Here is a 19,822-nt window from a genome sequence, read left to right on the forward strand (position 1 = left end):
GTTCTCTTTGAAACTCCAGGTCTAACACTGCCCTGACATGTCATAAGAGCAGGTGTTCTTTTACACCACTCAATAGAACCCATTGTGAAAATGAATATAGCATTGAATGAGCCAGATCAGGGGAAAACATGGATTGACCAAATCTGTGTCTGCAGACAGTTTCTTTAGGCACTGGTTTGGTTCCCAGAATGAGTCTAAGGCTCATAAAGCTCTGTCTGGTCGTTTGTTTTCTCTGGGCTTTAGGATTTAAGAATAAAAAGGGTCTTTGAGTGCACACGATTGAATAGACACACGTGAAAACAACAAAGGTACAAAGGTTACAGTGTTCTGTAAAATTGGCCAAAATTCTATTGAAAACTCATGCACCTGTAAATTTGTAATAATACACTCTTTTAATTGATTAACTAATGATAGGATCTATCTATCTATCTATCTATCTATCTATCTATCTATCTATCTATCTTTCTATAGTTGTATCATCTGTCAATCATTCTATCTATAATTGTATCTAGCTATCGTTTTATCTATCTATCTATCTATCTATCTATCTATCTATCTATCTATCCGTCTGTCTATCTGTCTACTATCTATCTATCTATCTATCTATCTATCTATCTATCTATCTATCTATCTATCTTTCTATCTATCTATCTATCTATCCATCTATCTATCATTCTATCTATCATCTATCTGTCTATCTATCTATCATCTGTCTATCTATATCATCTATCTGTCTATCTATCTATCTGTCTATCTATCCATCTATCTGTCTGTCTGTCTGTCTATCTATCTATCATCTATCTATCTATCTTTCCATCTATCTATCTATCATCTATCTATCTATCTATCTATCTATCTATCTTTCCATCTATCTATCTATCATCTATCTATCTATCTATCTTTCCATCTATCTATCTATCTATCTATCATCTATCTATCTATCTATCTTTATATCTATCTATCTATCATCTATCTGTCTATCTATCTATCTTTCTATCTATCTATCTATCTATCTATCTATCATCTATCTATCTATCATTCTATCTATCATCTATCTGTCTATCTATCTATCTATCTATCTATCTATCTATCTATCATCTATCTTTCCATCTATCTATCTATCTATCTATCTATCTATCTATCTATCTATCTATCTATCTATCTATCTATCTATCTATCTATCTATCTGATGTTTTGGAGAGGGTAACATATAATAGTATCTTTGCGTGGCCCCACCTTGAACTGTTGGCTTCAGGTGTGTCCCTGTAGGCTACTGTGTCAGTGTGAGGCGTGATACTTCAGTATGAGTAATTCCTTGCTCATTTCATTCAATACATGCTCACGGCAAGGACACAAATGTGACAACTTATTGCGCTCTTTTAGAAAACAATGTGGAAAAACATATGGAATAAGGTGAGTCTCAAAAAAGTTATTTCTTTACTTAAAAATATTTCTTTACTTTAATAAAGCATTATCAGAATTAAATTAAACCCTCAGCACTCCATATTGCAGGTGTTCATGGTCCTGATGGTGTGGAATCTGTTTGTGCCCATTGACACAAAGGACACCAGTAGAGAAGGAAAGTCTCGGAGACGAAAACTGGAATCACATCCTCGCCGGAAAGGGTCATCTGTCAGAATTTCCCCAGATCCAATGATGACAGGTCCAGAATCAGGCGTGATGCCTGGTGCTGTTGAAACGGACTTTGATAAGAGTATCGAGGACATGGTGTCCCAGGTCAGAAACAATCCCAACTTAACCATAAGCAAATGTGTGGTGGATCGCAAACTGTGGATGTCCAATAGTCGCAGCCTCTCTCCCTGGTCCTACAGGTAGGTGAAGTCAAGGTCATTGTTATTATTATTATTATTTATCATTATTATTTAACTTTTATGTTCTGATTGAAGATTGAGAGACCTCAAAGCCCTGTTTAAAAAAAAAAAAAACTTGTAACATTAAAGTATCATGTTAATATGTTTTTGAGTTATTCAAAAATACAGTAAACTGCAATTATTAGCAGTCATTACTACAGTCTTCTGTGTTTCAGGACTCTTTGATGAATAGAAAGTTCAAAATAACAGCATTTATTTGAAATACAACTGTAACATAACTGTAACTTGTAACATATAAAACATCTTAAATGTCAGTTTCAATCAATTTAATGCTGAATAAAATTAGTTATTATTTTCTTTCAAATGCTGACCGCTGCTTTTGCCATCATATTTTTTTAAATATATATTAAAATAGAAAACAGTCATTTTTAAATTGTAATATTTCTCAATATTAGCATACTGTTTTTACTGTATTTTTGATCAAATTAATGTAGCCTTTGGTGGGCCTAAGAAACTTCTATCAAAAACATTCAATTCGTCCTCTCCTCGCATCCTGTTACAAATCCTTCCCCCCAGGTCAAAATGACCCGAAGCCCTTAAATTATAATTTTTATATATATATATTTTTTTTTATTTTTTTATTTTTTTTTTGTCCAGAAAGCTTATATCATTTCATTTCTATAATATTTTTGTCTACTTTTTAATGGATTTTTAAAAGTTTTTTTTAATTATAATTTTTTTTTTTTTTTTTTTTTTTGCTTTATAAAGCAAAATTCGGGTGTCTCTGTCGACTTTTGGGAAAATAATAATATAACATAGGCTATTTCATAACTCTAGCCACTAGATGGCCTTATAGCTCTATATGAAGCAAATGAGTTGTTCCACTGAATCCTAAAGTCAGGCGAGTTTAGCCTATCTCTTCAATATGCATTCAGATACACATGTAGACGTTGCAAAATAATTTTTGGCAAAGTTTTCGCCTTTTTTAGTTAAAATTTTGAGCATTGTTTAGGTTTTTCTATGTAGCCTACTATATACTGAAGCATTCCGCGCATTCTTAAGGGGGTCAAATTGACACGCGAAGGAAGGATTTGTTACTGTTTTTATTACAACCGCATAACCTTCCGTGTGTGTGTGTGTGTGTGTGTGTGTGTGTGTGTGTGTGTGTGTGTGTGTGTGTGTGTGTGTGTGTGGCCTATTCGTGGTTCAAATGCGACAAAAGGTGAACCACTCCGGTGCACACTCAATTCAAATCGGTTCAAAATGACCCCATACTTCTGAAGAGTAGCCTAGCGTATAAGTCTAACTTTTAGGCCTACATTAAAAAATATTTTAGAAAACTTTTTCCAGAAAATATTGACCAGATGTACTTTGGCTAGAATCAATCACGACGAGACCCGTAAACCCGTGGACATCCCTGAGGCCATGTGTTCGTGTGTGGGATGCATCAATCCTTTCACCATGCAGGAGGACCGCACCATGACCAGCGCTCTCATCTACACCAAGATCCCCGTGCGCAGACTCCTCTGCCACCGGCCAACGAGGAAGCCGACGAAGAAGAAGACATGCGTTCCCCGTTACAGAACGGTGGTGGAGAGCATCGCCGTGGGGTGCACGTGCATCGTGGGCTAGCTGAGTGCATTGGACCAATACATTTCAACCTGTTTTATAGCCTACTGCAAATTAATCCGGATCCAATTGTGCGTACATGATTTTCTATGTAACAAATAGGGAAGAATACATTTAGTGAGCTCAATAAAACGCAACGGTGTGCAAAAACGGTAGCTTTTCTATTTTGAAAAGGTGATTTTTATTTAAGATTTTGAACATTTAATGTCATTACTTGCATTGTGACATCTCAAGCTAAGTTAAACATTACAATTGTATAGCTATTTGGGCATAAAGATATGCTTTTAATGGGCTATATGAATAAAATTGACAGTTTGGAGAGTAATTTAGCTGATTGCAAATTTTATGGAACCGTAAAGTGTGTCTTTCTGAAATAAAGAGAATTTAATGCTGATATTTCTACAAATAGACCATTTTCAATAATAGGCCTATGTGGTTTACATAGGTTACAAATTCATGGTGTCATTGTTGTTTGTGTACGGTCGCCCCCTACTGTCCAAAATAAGAGGAGACACTTGTATGATGTTATAATGATGCTTTTGTTTTGTTTTGCTTTAATTGGGGGGGATTATGATAACCAGAGAAAACAAATAAATATATATGCAGAAAACTATTATTTCCGACCTTTATTTGAAATTAATAACCGTCTGTATGACTTGTCAGTAGCCTAAATGGCTACTGGTATAGGCTAACAACGCCTACTAGTTCCTGCACCAGTGTTTTGAAAACATTATCCATATAAAGCCATGATTTACAGACAAAGCATTATGAAATACTAATTTACTTACAGTTTGTGATGCAGCTGCTGTCAGATGACGAGGCCTATTGTGCGATGTTGGCAAACTATTCATCGATGTCATGATTTTGCCCATGTGATGCCACAGATCCCGCAATATCAAAACAACAATGTTGTTGTTGTTGTTTTCCCTTACGAAAAAGAAGTATACTTCAATTTCATTTTATGAAGTAGCCTATACTTAAGTAATGTTCAAGTATATTTTTAAGTATACTTTATGTAGTAAGTATACTAATATCAATGTGTACTTGTAGTAAACCTGTAAGTGTACTATTTCATTACTGCTTGGGACTAAATTGGCCCACTTTTAGTATATAAAAGTATACGTTTAAGTGTATTATAAGTGTAACAGTAGTAAAAGTATACTTAGTAGTTTACTATTTTTAATACAATTAGTAGCCTACATTTTTTAGTTTATGAAAGTGCACACTGAAGTGTATACTCTCAGTAAACCAGTTTAGTAGTTTATACTGCAAGTACTTGTAAGTTTTCTTTAAGTGAACATAACATTATACTTATGATTTACTATTATTTTTGCACTTGCAGTATACTACTATATTCAAATGTAGATTTTTTTTATACTTGAAAAATCCCTTTAACTGTAGCCTACTTTAATATTAAAAACATTGTATTAGCTTCATGCATCCTTCTTTATCAACACTTGAATTTCGGTAAGTTTCATAAAGAAAGGCAACATTTTAAACAAAAAAGTTGAGAAAATCACATTTTTGTCAAAGACTTGATCAGATTCAGAACGATGATCAAAACACAGATGGAGTAGATCGAGTCCAACACCCCCAAAGCTTCACAGTCGCTTTCTCTTCATTGGTTCGACATTTCATTTGGTAACATTAAGCAGTTTTGATTTACACGCTGTTTAATGTTTGATGATCACGTTATTTTACATTTGAGTGAGCAATCTTCTATCACTTGTTTCAGCTTCTTCTTCTCCTGTGATTTGATCCGGAGATTCTGTAGAAGATGTGTCTCTCTACCGTATAACAGTGAAAACATGGATAGCTGGAAAATTCAGTCAATGGTGCGGAAGAGTAAAGTAGAATTAGAGTAAATACACTACCAGTGGACTAGCCTACACTAAAATTCAGATACGCAGAATTAGAAACATATCTGTTTTATATCAATATTCTAATCAATATTTTAAAACAATGTAAGTTTCATAAGACTGTATAGGAAACACTATGTAAAAAAAGTATATTTAATAGGCTACTCGATCAAAAGAGTTAACACAATACAAGCCAAGTATACTTTGAATACTTAATTATACTTTTAAGTACATCTCGATCAAAAGATTGAGTACAAGTACAGGCCAAATATACTTGGACTTTTCTCTCAGTATAAGTCAAGTACACTTAAGTGTAATTTTAAGTATATTTCTGAGAAGTACATAAAGTATATTTCTGAGAAGTATATAAAATGTAGACTGAAAGTATTCTGTCTTATTTTTTGTTGAAAAGAAGTATAGGCTTCTAATAGAAGTATATAGGCCTATGTCAAAAGATCAAGACAAATGTGATTTCTCATGTCATGACCACTTTAATAAAAATGGCATATTATGAAGATGGGGGAAGATGCCCCCCTTATGTGCATTTACTTTTAAACTGTAACATATTTAGATATTGCATGTGCAGGACGATGATGCATCAGTTTTTTTTTATATTTTTTTTATATATATATATATAAAAAAATCCAAAAAATCCCTAATTTAGTTGTTATAGCACAAAATGTTAAATTATTCAAAGGAGGCAATTAATGACTCCCACCCTAAGGGCAAGGTAGTTATATTTCTGATAATTAGCAACATTTCTTTTGCCATTTTTTAAACATTTATACAATCATTTCATGATTCAGATGATTGCAAGAGAAGTTCTTGCCAATATAATGAGGAAAGTACAAAAATGTAAGCTAATTAAAAAGACAAATGTGTCTTAAAAACGATGCAAAGTGATACTTTAGGCAACTAATTGGAATGTTCTTACAAACAACATCACACACACTGAAGCCTAGCATTCCGGTTTCTGGTCTCAAGTGCGCCATCAGCAGGACGCGAATCAAACATCTCCATCATATCAGTGATCAGCGAGAACAGTTATAAAAGGAAACATACAGGAGGAGGACGCATCATGCCCGGTATGTGTTTGGCTGATAAGATGACGGATGATCTTCAGATGAAAAACATTACTTTAAGTCTGACTAATAGCCTACTGTTGTTTGATTTGATTACTTGCGCGAAGGACGAGGTCCAGGTGAACGAACCTGGTGTTTGGTCCAAGTGAAGGGTCCGTCGGAGGTGACCGCAGCAGAAGGTATGACAAACATCTGGATGGATGGATGGATGGATAGATAGATAGATAGATAGATAGATAGATAGATAGATAGATAGATAGATAGATAGATAGATAGATAGATAGATAGATAGATATAGATAGATAGGTTGTGTTTTGTGAGGGGAAAATTAAGTTATATTTTAATATGAACTTTTTCTAAAATAAATGACTTTTATATTGTCACTACTAAAGGTTAATTATTAAAATAATAAATACTCGTATTTAAAACGTATCCCCCCCCCCCCCCCCCCCCCTCCACTAGTGTACAGTTAGATACATAAATGAAGAGAAACATTTAGAATTTTAATTTTTCACAAAACTTCATGTAGATTTTGTCTGTATTTCTTACTGTTATGAACGTGGGCTTTATGCAGATGCCCCGATTATGGCCTCCTGGACTATTGAAAACCTGCTCTAAGAGACTGAATTTGTATTCATGCCTAGGCTACTGGTATTTCATTTTTTTTTTTTTACAAATTGTTCAGAGATAACTTTAAGAGAATTTTAAGACTTTTCCGTCTCTAAACAACCTGTTGAGTTCATTTGATCCTACATTTGTAATATATTTATCAAGAAGAGCGTGAGGTGCACAACAGTATGCTGGTGAAGCAGAAATAGTCTACTCGACAAGATATCACCACGCACTGATGATATGAAATATTGATCTGAGCCAGAATATAAAGCAAATTAGGCCTAATCAATCAAACAGCTATACACTAATAAACAGTTAACCGAGCGGCAAGCAGAATAATTCACCGAAATGTTGCATATCAGAATCTCAAGTGAACTGCATATTGCAGCTGGGAAGTCCTTTGTATAGCTTTGCACTATACCAACACATATCTGTAGGCGACCTCTATTTCAGCTTTTCAGATTCAGTATACCCAGGACTGTCAATCTATATTTAGAAGCTCTTGTGGCTCAGTCATAAATATTCATTGAGGTATATTAGTGCTGTCTTTAAAAAAGATGTCAGCGTGAGTTCCCAACAGTGAGTCAGGCAGCCTGTGTCATAGAGAGTAGGAGGAGAGAGAGAGAGAGAGAGAGAGAGAGAGAGAGAGAGAGAGAGAGAGAGAGAGAGAGAGAGAGAGAGAGAGAGAGATAACTCTTTGATATTTTGATATGCTGATACCCGGGGGACCGGCACAGATGGCACCTGTTCTCAGAGGCTCTGGCCACTCTCGCTGACTACTCAGTGTGTGATTTCCGTCACAAAATATCATACATGAGTCTTCACATTTGCATTGGGGGGGGAGATCCGGGTGGCATTTGTCTAAATAAATAAATAAACAAACAAACAATTAGCTACATGTTAGTTCATCATCAGAAGAATTATGACATATGTTTCTGTTTAAGGTGGTAATTTGAGATGGTTGGTGTTTCACAAGAGATGGTTAGTTATTGAGCAGGATTATGTTACTCAGAAGAATAAGTGTGACACCGCTGTGCATATATTAAACAGAACAGACACAAATAGGATGCAATCTACTCTGCATAAACAATGGCAATTTGTCATTTAAAATGCAGTGTAATGTTGATTGTAATTCTGGTCTACTGCATTGTAGGCATTGGTCAGGCCTGGCTCAAGGAGTATCAATTATCTAATTATTTACAGTGAATATGCACTGTATATAGTTACCAACACATTTTATTTTACAACTTACCTACTTTTGCAGTCAAATATTGTTAAAACTTTTGAAGTTGCACACTGTAAATATAGGGCCCAATGTACTGTGTAAAGGAATTTTCCGTTGTCTTTTTTCCCCCTCTTTATTTTGAAACGCGATGCATTGTGTTGTGTTTTGGGGTTAAACTTACCGGATTTTCCTTTTTTCAGATTTTTTTTTTACTGTATCACTGTAAGTATAATGTAGAAATAACATTTTAATTTACAGACTGAAAAACAGTAAATTCCCAGATTATTTTATTTAAACTCCTATCTTGTCAGGATGTTTTACGTCACATTTTTTAAAATGTTTTTCGGCATTATGATAGTGTTACTCTGATGGCGTTTTGTGTTTATATACGTTATCTTTATGTTTTTTTTTAGCCAAAAACTATAAACATTTGATTGTTAAACAGAACATGAATTTAAATTGACCGAAATTGACAGACATGTCAATAAGGATGTCATGGCGGTATACATGGCGGCCAACCATGAGATGGCGCTGTTGGACAGCTTTAAATTGAACAGCAAAAAGTTTACGGTCACTCTCTCAAGCATGAGGGTGATTTCATGTCATGCTTTGAGCGCATCTAAATAAAGCCTGATGATCAGTCGGGCTGTGCGCAGTATATCCCTGCTCATAGGGTAATGTAGCGTAACTGCCCCTCCCAACCGAAGCTCAGGAAAACATCTCAACCCTCCGTCCTTCTGGGAGGAAAACATGATGAACTGTGAGGATGCACACAGCACGTCTTCTTGACACACGCGTGAGAAGTGTTTAGGATGCTGCCGTGACTCCACACGCATCCAGGGAGCATCAGCATATAGCCTATCATCCCTCCTCCGGTCCGGTTCTGCTGTCATCGCAGCGCGGATGGTGGGAAAGGACCCTCCCAAAGGAAAACGGACGAAAGAAAGATGAAATGTTTCTCCCGGTACCTGCCTTACATCTTCCGACCCCCGAGCACCCTGCTCTCCTCGAGCTGTCACACGGAAGGTAAGACTGGAGCTGGAGAGTGGTTTTGCTGGGTCACCGCGTGCTGAAGGGATGCTGCGTAATGACAACTTTATGTTTGGAAGTGCAAGGGATGTTCATGATAAGCAATGCTTATCTTACAACTGACTGTGGGAGTATGTTGTCAAGGATGAGTGGAAAATGTTGAATTTTATGTTAGTTGTATTAATGCATTAATAATATATATTTAATAATAAAATTAGGCAACACTTTAGTTTAGGGTCCAATTCTCACTATTAACCAGTTGCTTATTAGCATGCCTTTATTTCTAGGATATTGGCTGTTTATTAGTACTTAAAAAGCACATATTAATGCCTTATTCTGCATGAGCATATTCTACATCCCGTAGTCCTATACCCAATACCTAAATGTAACTACCTTACTAACTATTAATAAGCTGTAATTAGCAAAAATAATAGTTAATAGTGAGAATTGTACCCTCTAAAGTGTTACCTAAAATTATTATAAATATTATTTTCAATTAATAATAATGATGATAATAATATAGTGTGTTAATTTATTCTTTTTGTTTTTCCTTCTGGTTTAAAGTCGATTTGGATAGGCTATATAAATTCACTTCTTTGAGTGACTGAGATGGAAGTGTTTATTCCCTAGAAAGTTATAGGATGTTCAGATGGAGATTAAAGATGATCGTATATGATTGTAATTGCTAGATCTGTATGAATGAGATGAGACTTTATTTCATAAGCCCCCAGTACCTGAGCGAACAAATGACCTTTCAAATATGAATCCATGCTGTTCTTCTGACCTGGAGATAACAGTTTTGTACAGTCATAAAAGCCGCTTTAATATTGTCTGGTTGTGTCAAACAGGCAAATGTGGTCAAATACGTAAGCCATATTATTTGGTCTAAGAAACATCCTTGTGAGTATGTGTGAATTTTATGTGCCCTACATCTTCTTTACAACACTGTCGAACAGCAGAGCTTGTCGACCATAAAACTCTGATTTATGTTTGCCCTCTGTTGCTGTTTACCATTTAACAGGAAAATGTGACCCTCTTTATATTCACAAAAAGAACACTGGCTATTTATACACTGTATTATCTCTATAGATACATGTTTGTGTTTTTATTGATCTGCGCTGTGTAAGAATGAAAACAGACTCAAACGCGGTGCCTGAGGCGGCACTTCCTCAGCCTGATATTGTAAATCAGTGTTAGATTCTTTCTTTGGACACTGTGGTCAGATTTAGTGCAACAGAAGGCCAGAAAACTGATGCTGTTATTAAAATGATCACCTGCATTGCCCTTATCTGAGGAGCAACCTGGTTTCCTGTGAGCAAACAGCTATGTGGTAACTTCCCATCCTGAATATAAAAGTTAAACTGGTCCATGATGTCAGAACTGTGGTAAACGTCAGGCAGTGCATGTGTGGTCATTAAAGACATAAAGAGTCATTGTGCAGGTTTGAATCCGGCCTGCGTCATGTCATGACCATATTCCCCTTACTTTCCTGTTTGTTCTTCATTTGTGATACAATAAAAGGCAAAAAGCCAAAACCTGGACTATAGCAAAAGTTCATTTGTCAAGGCACCTGGTGTGTCAAAGTGCGCCTCTAACGTTAGCATGTTCCTTGTAGTAGACGAAGCGTAAAACTAAGGGGTCAAGGTTTGTCATGGTGCCGTTAGTCCTGATAGATGCCATAATTACACACTCCGGACACTTCATTGTACTGTTAATGTCTTCTACAATGTATTAATTAAATTAAAATGACAATATTACTTGTGTTATTTATATTATATTGGTATTATTACATTACTAATGAGGTAACTAACGGATAGCTTTCTCCATCTATTATTTTATTTTACAGTAAACAAGTCACTTTAAGTCTTTACAGTGTCAAGAGTCTTTACAGTGATTGTGCTAGATTTAGCTATCATATGCCTCTGTTTAGAGCTGTGATAGTCACAAATATATCGGGCAGTTTTAATGATACATTAATTATTCATCGCTGGCTTACTTTATTGCCAGGCGTGCCGGCGGTGAGTCTGTTTTAGAGAAGCCTGCCTTATGCTCCTGGTTATTTCGAAACAGTTGTAACCTCTATAATCCAGCATTTCAAAGCACCAAACGGGGTCATGTTGGCTTCCCGATCCTAAATGACAAAATAATACAGCTGACACACTGTTTGAAAGAAGCTGTATGCTGACCGGCATTAAAAGCTCAGCTGTAGCCACCAGCAAGTGTGCAGAAAAACTGATGAGTAAAAGAGCGAGAGAGCTTGTGTTTGTGTAACAGAGGTCAGCGGCGATGACTCCGATGACATGAGCCTGAAACGGGTGCTATGGATCTTTTAAAAAAAGCTTCATCATCAGGCTAATGAAGTGCACTTTGGGAAGGTTGGGAGCCGAACCGATCCGATGAGGACGGTCGGAACGGCGTAGTCTGTCAATGCCCAGAGGTCCGGCTGAGCTTTCAGCGTTCAATATCCGGTCGTTCATTAGTGAAATGACCCGGAGGCCCCGAAGTGAATTTTCTCCGTGATCCATCCACAGATGCGAACTTGTTTTGAGGTTGCTTGTTTTTGTGTTTGTCGGATGAATGGCTAATGTAATATCAGGGTGTTGGCCTAGAGGCCGGGCAGCAGATCGTTTATTTCAGCATGAAATGTGGATTGAACCAGAACTGCTGTTATAGCAAACGGTCAGAAACCTGGGTGTGTGGCGACTGATAAATTGTTTTTTCCGAACCCCTGTTGACTTGAGGAGGAAGTCAGCATGTTTAGTCGGTGCTTGCTTTCTGATGGGTTATTCATGAGTTTGTGTGTGTGTTTATGTGTGTGTGGTGGATGATCAATAAATTTTTGGATGGATTATCTTTTAAACACTGGTGAATTCCACTTCTTTTGCTTGTGTCAGGGAAAAACAAGCAGCGGCTTGTTCTATGCACACATATGAGAAGCCTCACTGTTGATGGGAATTATACAACATGAGAGCATGTGTGTGTGCGGCCCGTTCTATAAAGTAGATATCGTGATATAAGAGGAAGACTTATGAGAGGTTAAGTGGGGGAGGAGAGACATCAGACTGTAGACACATTACACAGAGAACAGGTCGATCTTTCGAAGTGCTCACATAACCTCTTAACTAAACAGATTGTAAGAGAGGCTGTGTGTGTGTGTAATTTCATTGCTCAGAGGATGCTCTTTCATCGCTGAAGTTATGTTTCATTTATGTATCAACTTTGTCTCTGATGTTTCTTCTTAAAATTTCTTAGGAGAAATTTAAAAAGGCATAAATGAGACATTAAGTAGCATTAAAATGAATTACGATAGCATTAGCACTTTAGAATTTGTATTTGTGCATATTGAGACTTTTGATTGCACACTTTAGTATCTTGGCAAATATCAAAACTCAAATGCCATGGTCACACTAAACTTTGAGCACACAAAATGTATACGGACATTGAAACAGTCGCAATATGATGTCAATGTCTTTTTAAAAAACATTATTCAACATATAATACATCTAAAATTATGCAATCTACTCCACTCATGCCATGATGTAGGCCTACCAATCTTCTATTGGTCACTTCACGAGACACAAATTTGCAGAGTTCACCAAATTTGAATTTTGGGACGCATGAGGGGAAATTTGCTAGAGCTCGTATTCTGCACTTATGTTACCTTTCAATTGAAAAAATAATGATTGTTTTTTCGAACAGTTTCTCAAACAACCTTCTGTGATTGGCCAGCCAAACGGGCAGTCCCGCCCTCGATCTACAACCATTGGTTAAGGTTGGGCAGGTTGTGGTGCTCAAATAAACAAAGCAATGTTTTAATAGCTCAACAGTGTTCACATTTTTAAAGGAATCAATCTACAAGTGGCTTACTTTCACATATTGTAATCCATTTTTAGTTTTTAGTAGTATATCCAAATGCAAATAAAAATGGGAGAAAGTATTTAAATACAAAAAAATTACACATTTCAGCCAGTATAATTTTAGCATTTTTATATAGCCTATTATAGTATTTATTCATATTTTAAATATACTGTATATATATATATATATATATGTATATTCAGTTTATATTAAGTTTACTATTATAGTATTTATTAATATTTTAAATTATATATATATATATATATATATGTGTGTGTGTGTGTGTGTGTGTGTATTCAGTTTTCAGTCAGTTTATGTTTTAGTAATTTTCTTATGTGCTTTTGTCATTTTCTTAAGTTTTTTAAAAAATATTTCTATTTTAACTTTATTTATTTTTTATTCAACTTCAACTTATTTTATTTTGTTTAATTGCTTTTTTCTCCCCAAAAAGTGTTTAGACACTTAAGTCACATGTCAAAATGAATGAATTACTTGCATTATCTAGCAAAATATCAAACAAAGTCACATTTATTATAAAGAAAAAGCACACTTATCAAATAAAATATTTCCCACAAAGTATTTCAATAGGTTTCAAATGTTAAAACTATATTTTTCTAAATAAATAGTTCCAGTCCTTGATTATGGTTGGTTGAGCAAAACCATTGTAAATTACTATACAAACATACACCATAATACCTGTGTGACCGCATTACATCAGTATTCCTGCGCCACACACACTACTGTGTGTTGCTTGGCAAACGTTCCGCTTCTGAAACATTTTTAAGTGTGGTCTACATGTTCAAATATGTTCTGGGTCCACTGTAAACTACAATCTCTCACAGTAGGCCGTGGTTCATCAGCTCAAGCATTGAAATTCTCCAAGCCAGGTGTTTGTGCATTCACACACATACTCACACAAACACACACTTTGTCTTTGTCCAAATCCTGCATCAGTTTCCTTTCTAAAGAGGTGGATGCATTAGTCTTCCGTCCACTCTTTCAGCGAGAGAGACGAGAAACCACAGCAGCACAAATCCTGCTTTGTGTTCTCCAGACTGAGGGCAGGTCAGCTGATTCAGATCTGTGAAGAGACTCCAGGAAGAAAGAACGAGAGGGAGGAGAGAGAGACAGAGACTCCTAAATCCATGTTACCTACATTTATGCTCGTCTCGCAGACGTTTTGGGGGCTGAAGCTTTGCAGTGTTCTCAGATAAGGAGCTCTATTGTCTTGGCTATATTCTGCTCATACAGGAAACACTGAGCTGGAGGGAAGCACAGCTTTAAAAATAAACCTACTGGATCAATTACTTTTTTCTTTTTTTTTCTGGCACATGACTAAGCAGGGAGAGACAGACATGGGCCAAATTAATCAGCACTGCTTCTATATAAATGCGTGATTTTGATTTCTGCAATGATGTGTTGTTGTTACTTCACACATGCATATTTTGTTCTTTCTTTCAAAGGAAAGCAATGGCACAGACGGCCAGTTTTAATTATTGATGTAATATACTGTAGGTGAGGATACATGCAAGTTGTCACTGCATAATGCTGTGTGTGTTCATGCGTGCGCACTTGAATAAGTAGGCCAGGAAAATCCATTAATATGCTATGCAAAAAACATGCATCCTCACTTCCTTCCCTCCCTCCCCCTGTAAAATTATTTATACCCAGGATGGCCGAACCGGAGTAGGCTTTTCTTCACGTTTAATGAAAGTTCTCGGAGAGGCGCCAGGCCCGTTGCAGCTGATGAATCACGAGCGCCGTGCAGTTCGGAGAAAACATCGATACCAAACTCCCACACTATATAAAGTGACAGACTCTAAGGTCATCTCGCTGCACACAGAACAAATGCTGGAAAACTGTCAAACACGCACTTCAAAAGGGGCCATATTTATCACTGAAGTCAACTAATACTGTTAGACGACCTTGAAATTAAGTTTTCCACTCTGTCTCTGAACCTTACAATTAAAAAAAATTTGTTGCACAATTCTATATGCAAATGAGCTGTGGAGTATTACATTTTGATTAGTCAGTTGGACTATTATGCAGGCAAATATTTTTGTTCAAATGACCGTTTTAACTGTATAATTGACTGTTTGTCTTGGGCAACTGGATGTATTAATTATTTTAAATAATTTCTTTATATACAGTAAATATATTTTTATTATATAAATATTTGTATATACAGCACCGTTCAAAAGTTTGGGGTCAGTAAGATTTTTAAAATATTTTTGAAAGAAGTCTCTTATGCTCACCAAGGCTGAATTTATTTGATCAAAAATACAGTAAAAACGGTAATATTGTGAAATATTATTCATAATTATTTGTAAATGATGCTTTTCTATATGAAAATATTGTAGAATATAATTTGTTCCTGTGATGCAAAGCTAAATTTTCAGCATCATTACTCCAGTCTTCAGTGTCACATGATCCTTCAGAAATTATTCTAATATGCTGATGTGCTGCTAAAGATATATTTCTTATTATTATCAATTGTTGGGCTGCTTAATATTTTTGATTTTATTTAGATTTCTTTGAAAATTCTTTTGTAACATTATATAAATGTTTTTACTGTAACTTCTTAATACAAAAATAGTCATTTCTAAGGGTTAATGCAACTGACCCCAAAATTTTCAATGGTACTGTAAATAAATTATAAATATTTATGCAAATCATTTAAACCTCAAATCAAGAAAATCGATATTTAATGTCCATTTACAAAATTTTTGCTCTACTATTTGCCCCTTATTCACCCTGTTGATGTTTATCGATACGTTATCCTGTATCAAATTGGCTAACATCTTTTGCATATGGCGGTAGTATGTTAATGTGCACGTGATGACATCACTACCATGATGATTTCTGAATGAACCGATTTTTGGAGCTTAGTTTCCAAATGTGCACTGAGGAGGAGCTTTACGTTACAAAAGAGCATGTCTTTAGTACATCAAACTGGTTTAAAAGCTGTTTTACATTAAATGTCTGCAGTGTCTGATCAACATGGTTAGTATCAAAACTATGGACTACGTTTAAAGCTCAAGCTTGTTCAAACCAGGAGAAAGGTGATATTTATTAGACCGTTGCATCTTTGAAACATTGTGTATTAGGAGAGCTGATCAGACACTATTTCACGTCCAATTCATTTGACTAATTGAGCGATGTGACGCAAAAATCCCCTTAACCTCCATCGGATCTTTTTATATAACAAATTTTATGCTAATGACCTTTGGACTGGAGGACTCAGAATAGATCTAACAGGTCCTTGATGAGGACCCTCCTCCTCTCTCTGTTAGTGGTGTGTGAGTCATCATAGCTAACACACAGCAGCAAACTCACACAGCCATGCAGAAACACATGATTGACAGGCTCTTGGGGACGTCTTAAGAGGAGGTTTGCTTTCACTTTTGGCTTTCTCTTGTCGAATAGGAAAACAAGACAAATCTCTTAACAGTAAATCATTCACATGGCATGAAAAACAAGATTTCTAGGCATACTGTGAAGTTCACAAAGCTCCCTCTATAGTGCATCCAGAACAGTTAAAAAGTTGCCAAAATGGGTCATTAGGTAATCATCACAGTGATGATGTCACAACAATAAGGACATTAGCATACGACAACCCACGTTTCACATCAAAAGTATGCAGGAGTTTGCCGGTCATAACAGTTTGTTTCCATAAAGAAGTCTTAAAGATACAGTAGCAAAAACAGGGTGTAATTCAAATTTTCAGAGAAAAAATGTAAAATGCTCAAGAAAAACTAAATTTCAAGCATATTATATATTGAAAAAAATCATATCATATATAACATTTCTACCACATATACTCAACCATTCAAAGGTTTTGGATCTTTTTAAAGATATGTATACTTTTATTCAGCAAGGATGCATTAAATTGGAAGTTACAGTAAATACATTTATAAAGTTTTCCATTTCAATTTCATATAAAGATTTCCACTTAAAATAAATGCTGTTTTCAGGATTAAAGAATCCTTATTTTTTTTTATCAAATCAGCACATTAGAATGATTTCTGAAAGATTATGTGACACTGAAGACTGGGGTAATGATGCAGAAAATTCAGCTTTGCCTCACAGGAATAAATTACATTTCAAAATATATCCAAATAGAAAAGAGTTATTTTAAATTCTAATAATATTTCACAATATTAAAAATCGTTCTCACCCCATACTTTTGAAGGATAGTGTATATTTCTAATCATATATTGCATCAAATTATAGTGCATATGAAATAATGTCACATCACATCACATATAGTAGCATATCATTAGAGCATATCATATAGGCCTACCTTATTTCATAACATTGTAATACATCGTATATCATCACGAATGGCAAAAATAAGGTTGTTTTGCTGGAAGTAACAGTCATACACGTGACCACACAACTGCTGATTTCTAACCCATTTCTTAGCTCACATCATTTCCACTGGGTCAGGCAGTGCTGTATGTCTATTAATTGATTTCAATGCGTGTCAAGACAGATATCCGTGTTCACGAATGTTTGTGTACTGAGGTGACTTCTTTCCTTCGGAGATAAAGAAAGCCAATGTTTGTGTTTTCATAGGGAAATTTGGTTTTGGGAAGTGTTTTACATGCAAGGTCCAGGAGCAGTGTTGCGTCTGGTAATCCCCCCTTTTACTCACCACTCTGCGTGATTTCCCTCCGGCTAGTGGGATTAGGGATTGAGGATTGTCCTCGCATGATTGAATGGAATCTTTGGGATCAGGAAAAAATAAATGCACATCTGGGTCATGCACTTCCAGGTCAAAGAGCCTAAAACATTTACAGACATAAACAGAGATATGATGAATCAAGGTCTTATGCAATCTAGTGCTAATATGATGTTCATCTCAGCAAACATTGCTTTGTCTCCTTCAGGATGCTTGTCAGGTTCATATTTTCGTGTGGTTATGTTGTAGAGAGACAGGGTGAAAAGAAAAAGGCAAAGGAAGCTTGGTAGAGCTTCAAAAAGAGGACTAGACTGGTGGGACTATACTTTTTTTTTATAAAGAAAATGTGGTTTTAAAAGGGAAGAGGGCATGAAAGTGAAAAAGAATACATTATTCTCTAAACTCTACACTGTCTAAACATTTGGGATTTCCTTCCTCCTCAAGACTTTTTAAAAGTATTTTACAAAATGTCTCAAATGAAAAAAAAGTCTAGTAATATTTTATTGGCCGGTCCAGTGACAGTCACTAGATTTCATCAACACTTGCAAAGACACGTTTATCTTTTGTGCACATGTCAGTATAAAACGCAAGTTTACTTCCACAAGTGACATGTTTTAGAACGTTTTATGCAGAAAGAGAATATATCGGGAATTGATCTGATTGTGAAAATACCAGAATGAAGCCAGACCTGAATGCGAGTTTGCAGAGGATGAGAATGTTGTCCCAGAAATCAGGTCATGTTTATTTGAGCCTTCACCTGCTGGGAACTGAGATAGAGACTGGGACGTCTCGAGTCTCGAGTACATGACATTTCCAACTGATAACGTTTCATTACTCTGTCGATTCACATTTTTAGATTGCTCTCTTGAAAGATTGATTCTGATTGGCCAGTCACGGCATTCAGTGTTCGGATATTTGGCTTTTCCATCTAACTAAAACAGATGCTGAGTGAAAATGACCTCGGTGGACTTCAGTTTTAATATTACTGTAATACTGTTGCAGCTGTGTGCATAGTCTTTCATCAAAAAAAGATGAAGATGACCATTTTTAATTTTAGAATAATGAGTAGTAATGAACAGTTCACAGTAAAACCAGGCACGTATTAAAGTCGTCATGAAACGGAAGTTGCGATGGTCATTTCTCCCCTATTGTGAATGGTATCTTCAAGTGAAACGTAGTCTGGGAAAACCCAGACAACTTCCGGCAAATTTAGATTTGCTCTGCAAGTAGTCTGGCAAAGAGCTCATTCAAGTCCATTTCTAATCCCTCGAAATCACGGCACCAATCAGAAACATTGAGGCGGGCTTTACACGATGACGATCGCTCTGATTGGTTTTAGGTCTATCCAATTGCGCCCAGAGGCATTTGAGCGACATCTGTTGGTGAAGCGCAGCAACTTTTAAATGCATTATTATATTAAAATTGCAAACACATGAGGACAGTCTCCATGAAAGACTCACTGGCAGATGAACGTGCTTCTACATTTCTCTCCGAAACGGTAGGAAATTAAATGAGATTTAATAGAGGATTTTAACTGTGACAAGATGATTGACAGGGCAGTCTAAGTGACAGGATGCACGCGACAGATCCGTCCGATAAAGATGATGAAGTAGTATGTCCCAAAGCTTGCCTACTTTTTTGCTACACATTCAAAAGTAAATGCCTTTTCTTCACAAAAAGAGTACATACTTTTATGGCGTAGTGTAACTTAGGCGAATTGGGACGCAGCATATGGCTTTACACGATGACGATCGCTCTGATTGGTTTTAGGTATATCCAATTGTGCCCAGAGGCATTTGAGCGACGTCCGTTGGTGACGCCCCTTTGGAAATGAGTTATTAATGAAGCTTTGCCAGACCATAACTCAGTTACTACTGAGAATGGTCTGGTTTTAACCAGGCTAAGTGAAACGGCTTCACAATCAATAAAAATTGTAGGGCGTGACTTGATTTTGTCCATGGGGAATTGATTGGATGGTTGTGTTTTGCTATTGCTGTGATGTCGTGTGAGTG

General features: G+C 36.1%; 2 protein-coding genes across 4 annotated transcripts in view; both read left to right on the plus strand.

The window, feature by feature from the left end:
* Positions 1 to 1,322: 1,322 nt before the first annotated feature.
* Positions 1,323 to 4,047, plus strand: LOC309504639 (interleukin-17B-like). Of its 2 annotated transcripts, none has more exons than XM_082177826.1 (3): positions 1,323 to 1,413; positions 1,513 to 1,832; positions 3,212 to 4,047. In XM_082177826.1, the coding sequence occupies exons 1-3, from the start codon at positions 1,390 to 1,392 to the stop codon at positions 3,462 to 3,464; spliced, it is 597 nt and encodes a 198-aa protein (XP_082033952.1). In that variant the 5' UTR covers positions 1,323 to 1,389; the 3' UTR covers positions 3,465 to 4,047. The 2 variants fall into 2 exon arrangements, with proteins under 2 accessions (XP_082033952.1, XP_082033951.1); XM_082177825.1 differs by having other exon boundaries at positions 1,377 to 1,413; positions 1,498 to 1,832.
* A 2,313-nt stretch (positions 4,048 to 6,360) lies between these two features.
* The window catches only part of ppp2r2ba (protein phosphatase 2, regulatory subunit B, beta a), a 60,832-nt gene continuing 47,370 nt past the window's right edge, over positions 6,361 to 19,822 (plus strand). The window contains exons 1-2 of one of the 2 annotated variants that reach the window (XM_082177586.1): positions 6,361 to 6,405; positions 6,510 to 6,581. In XM_082177586.1, the coding sequence (XP_082033712.1) occupies positions 6,399 to 6,405; positions 6,510 to 6,581 (79 nt within the window). In that variant the 5' untranslated portion in view covers positions 6,361 to 6,398. Of the gene's footprint in view, positions 6,406 to 6,509; positions 6,582 to 8,841; positions 9,266 to 19,822 lie in introns of those variants that run through there. The other variant, XM_082177585.1, reaches the window with a different exon arrangement.

Source organism: Leuciscus leuciscus (assembly GCF_965113295.1).
Source record: "Leuciscus leuciscus genome assembly, chromosome: 8".
NCBI lineage: Eukaryota > Metazoa > Chordata > Actinopteri > Cypriniformes > Leuciscidae > Leuciscus > Leuciscus leuciscus.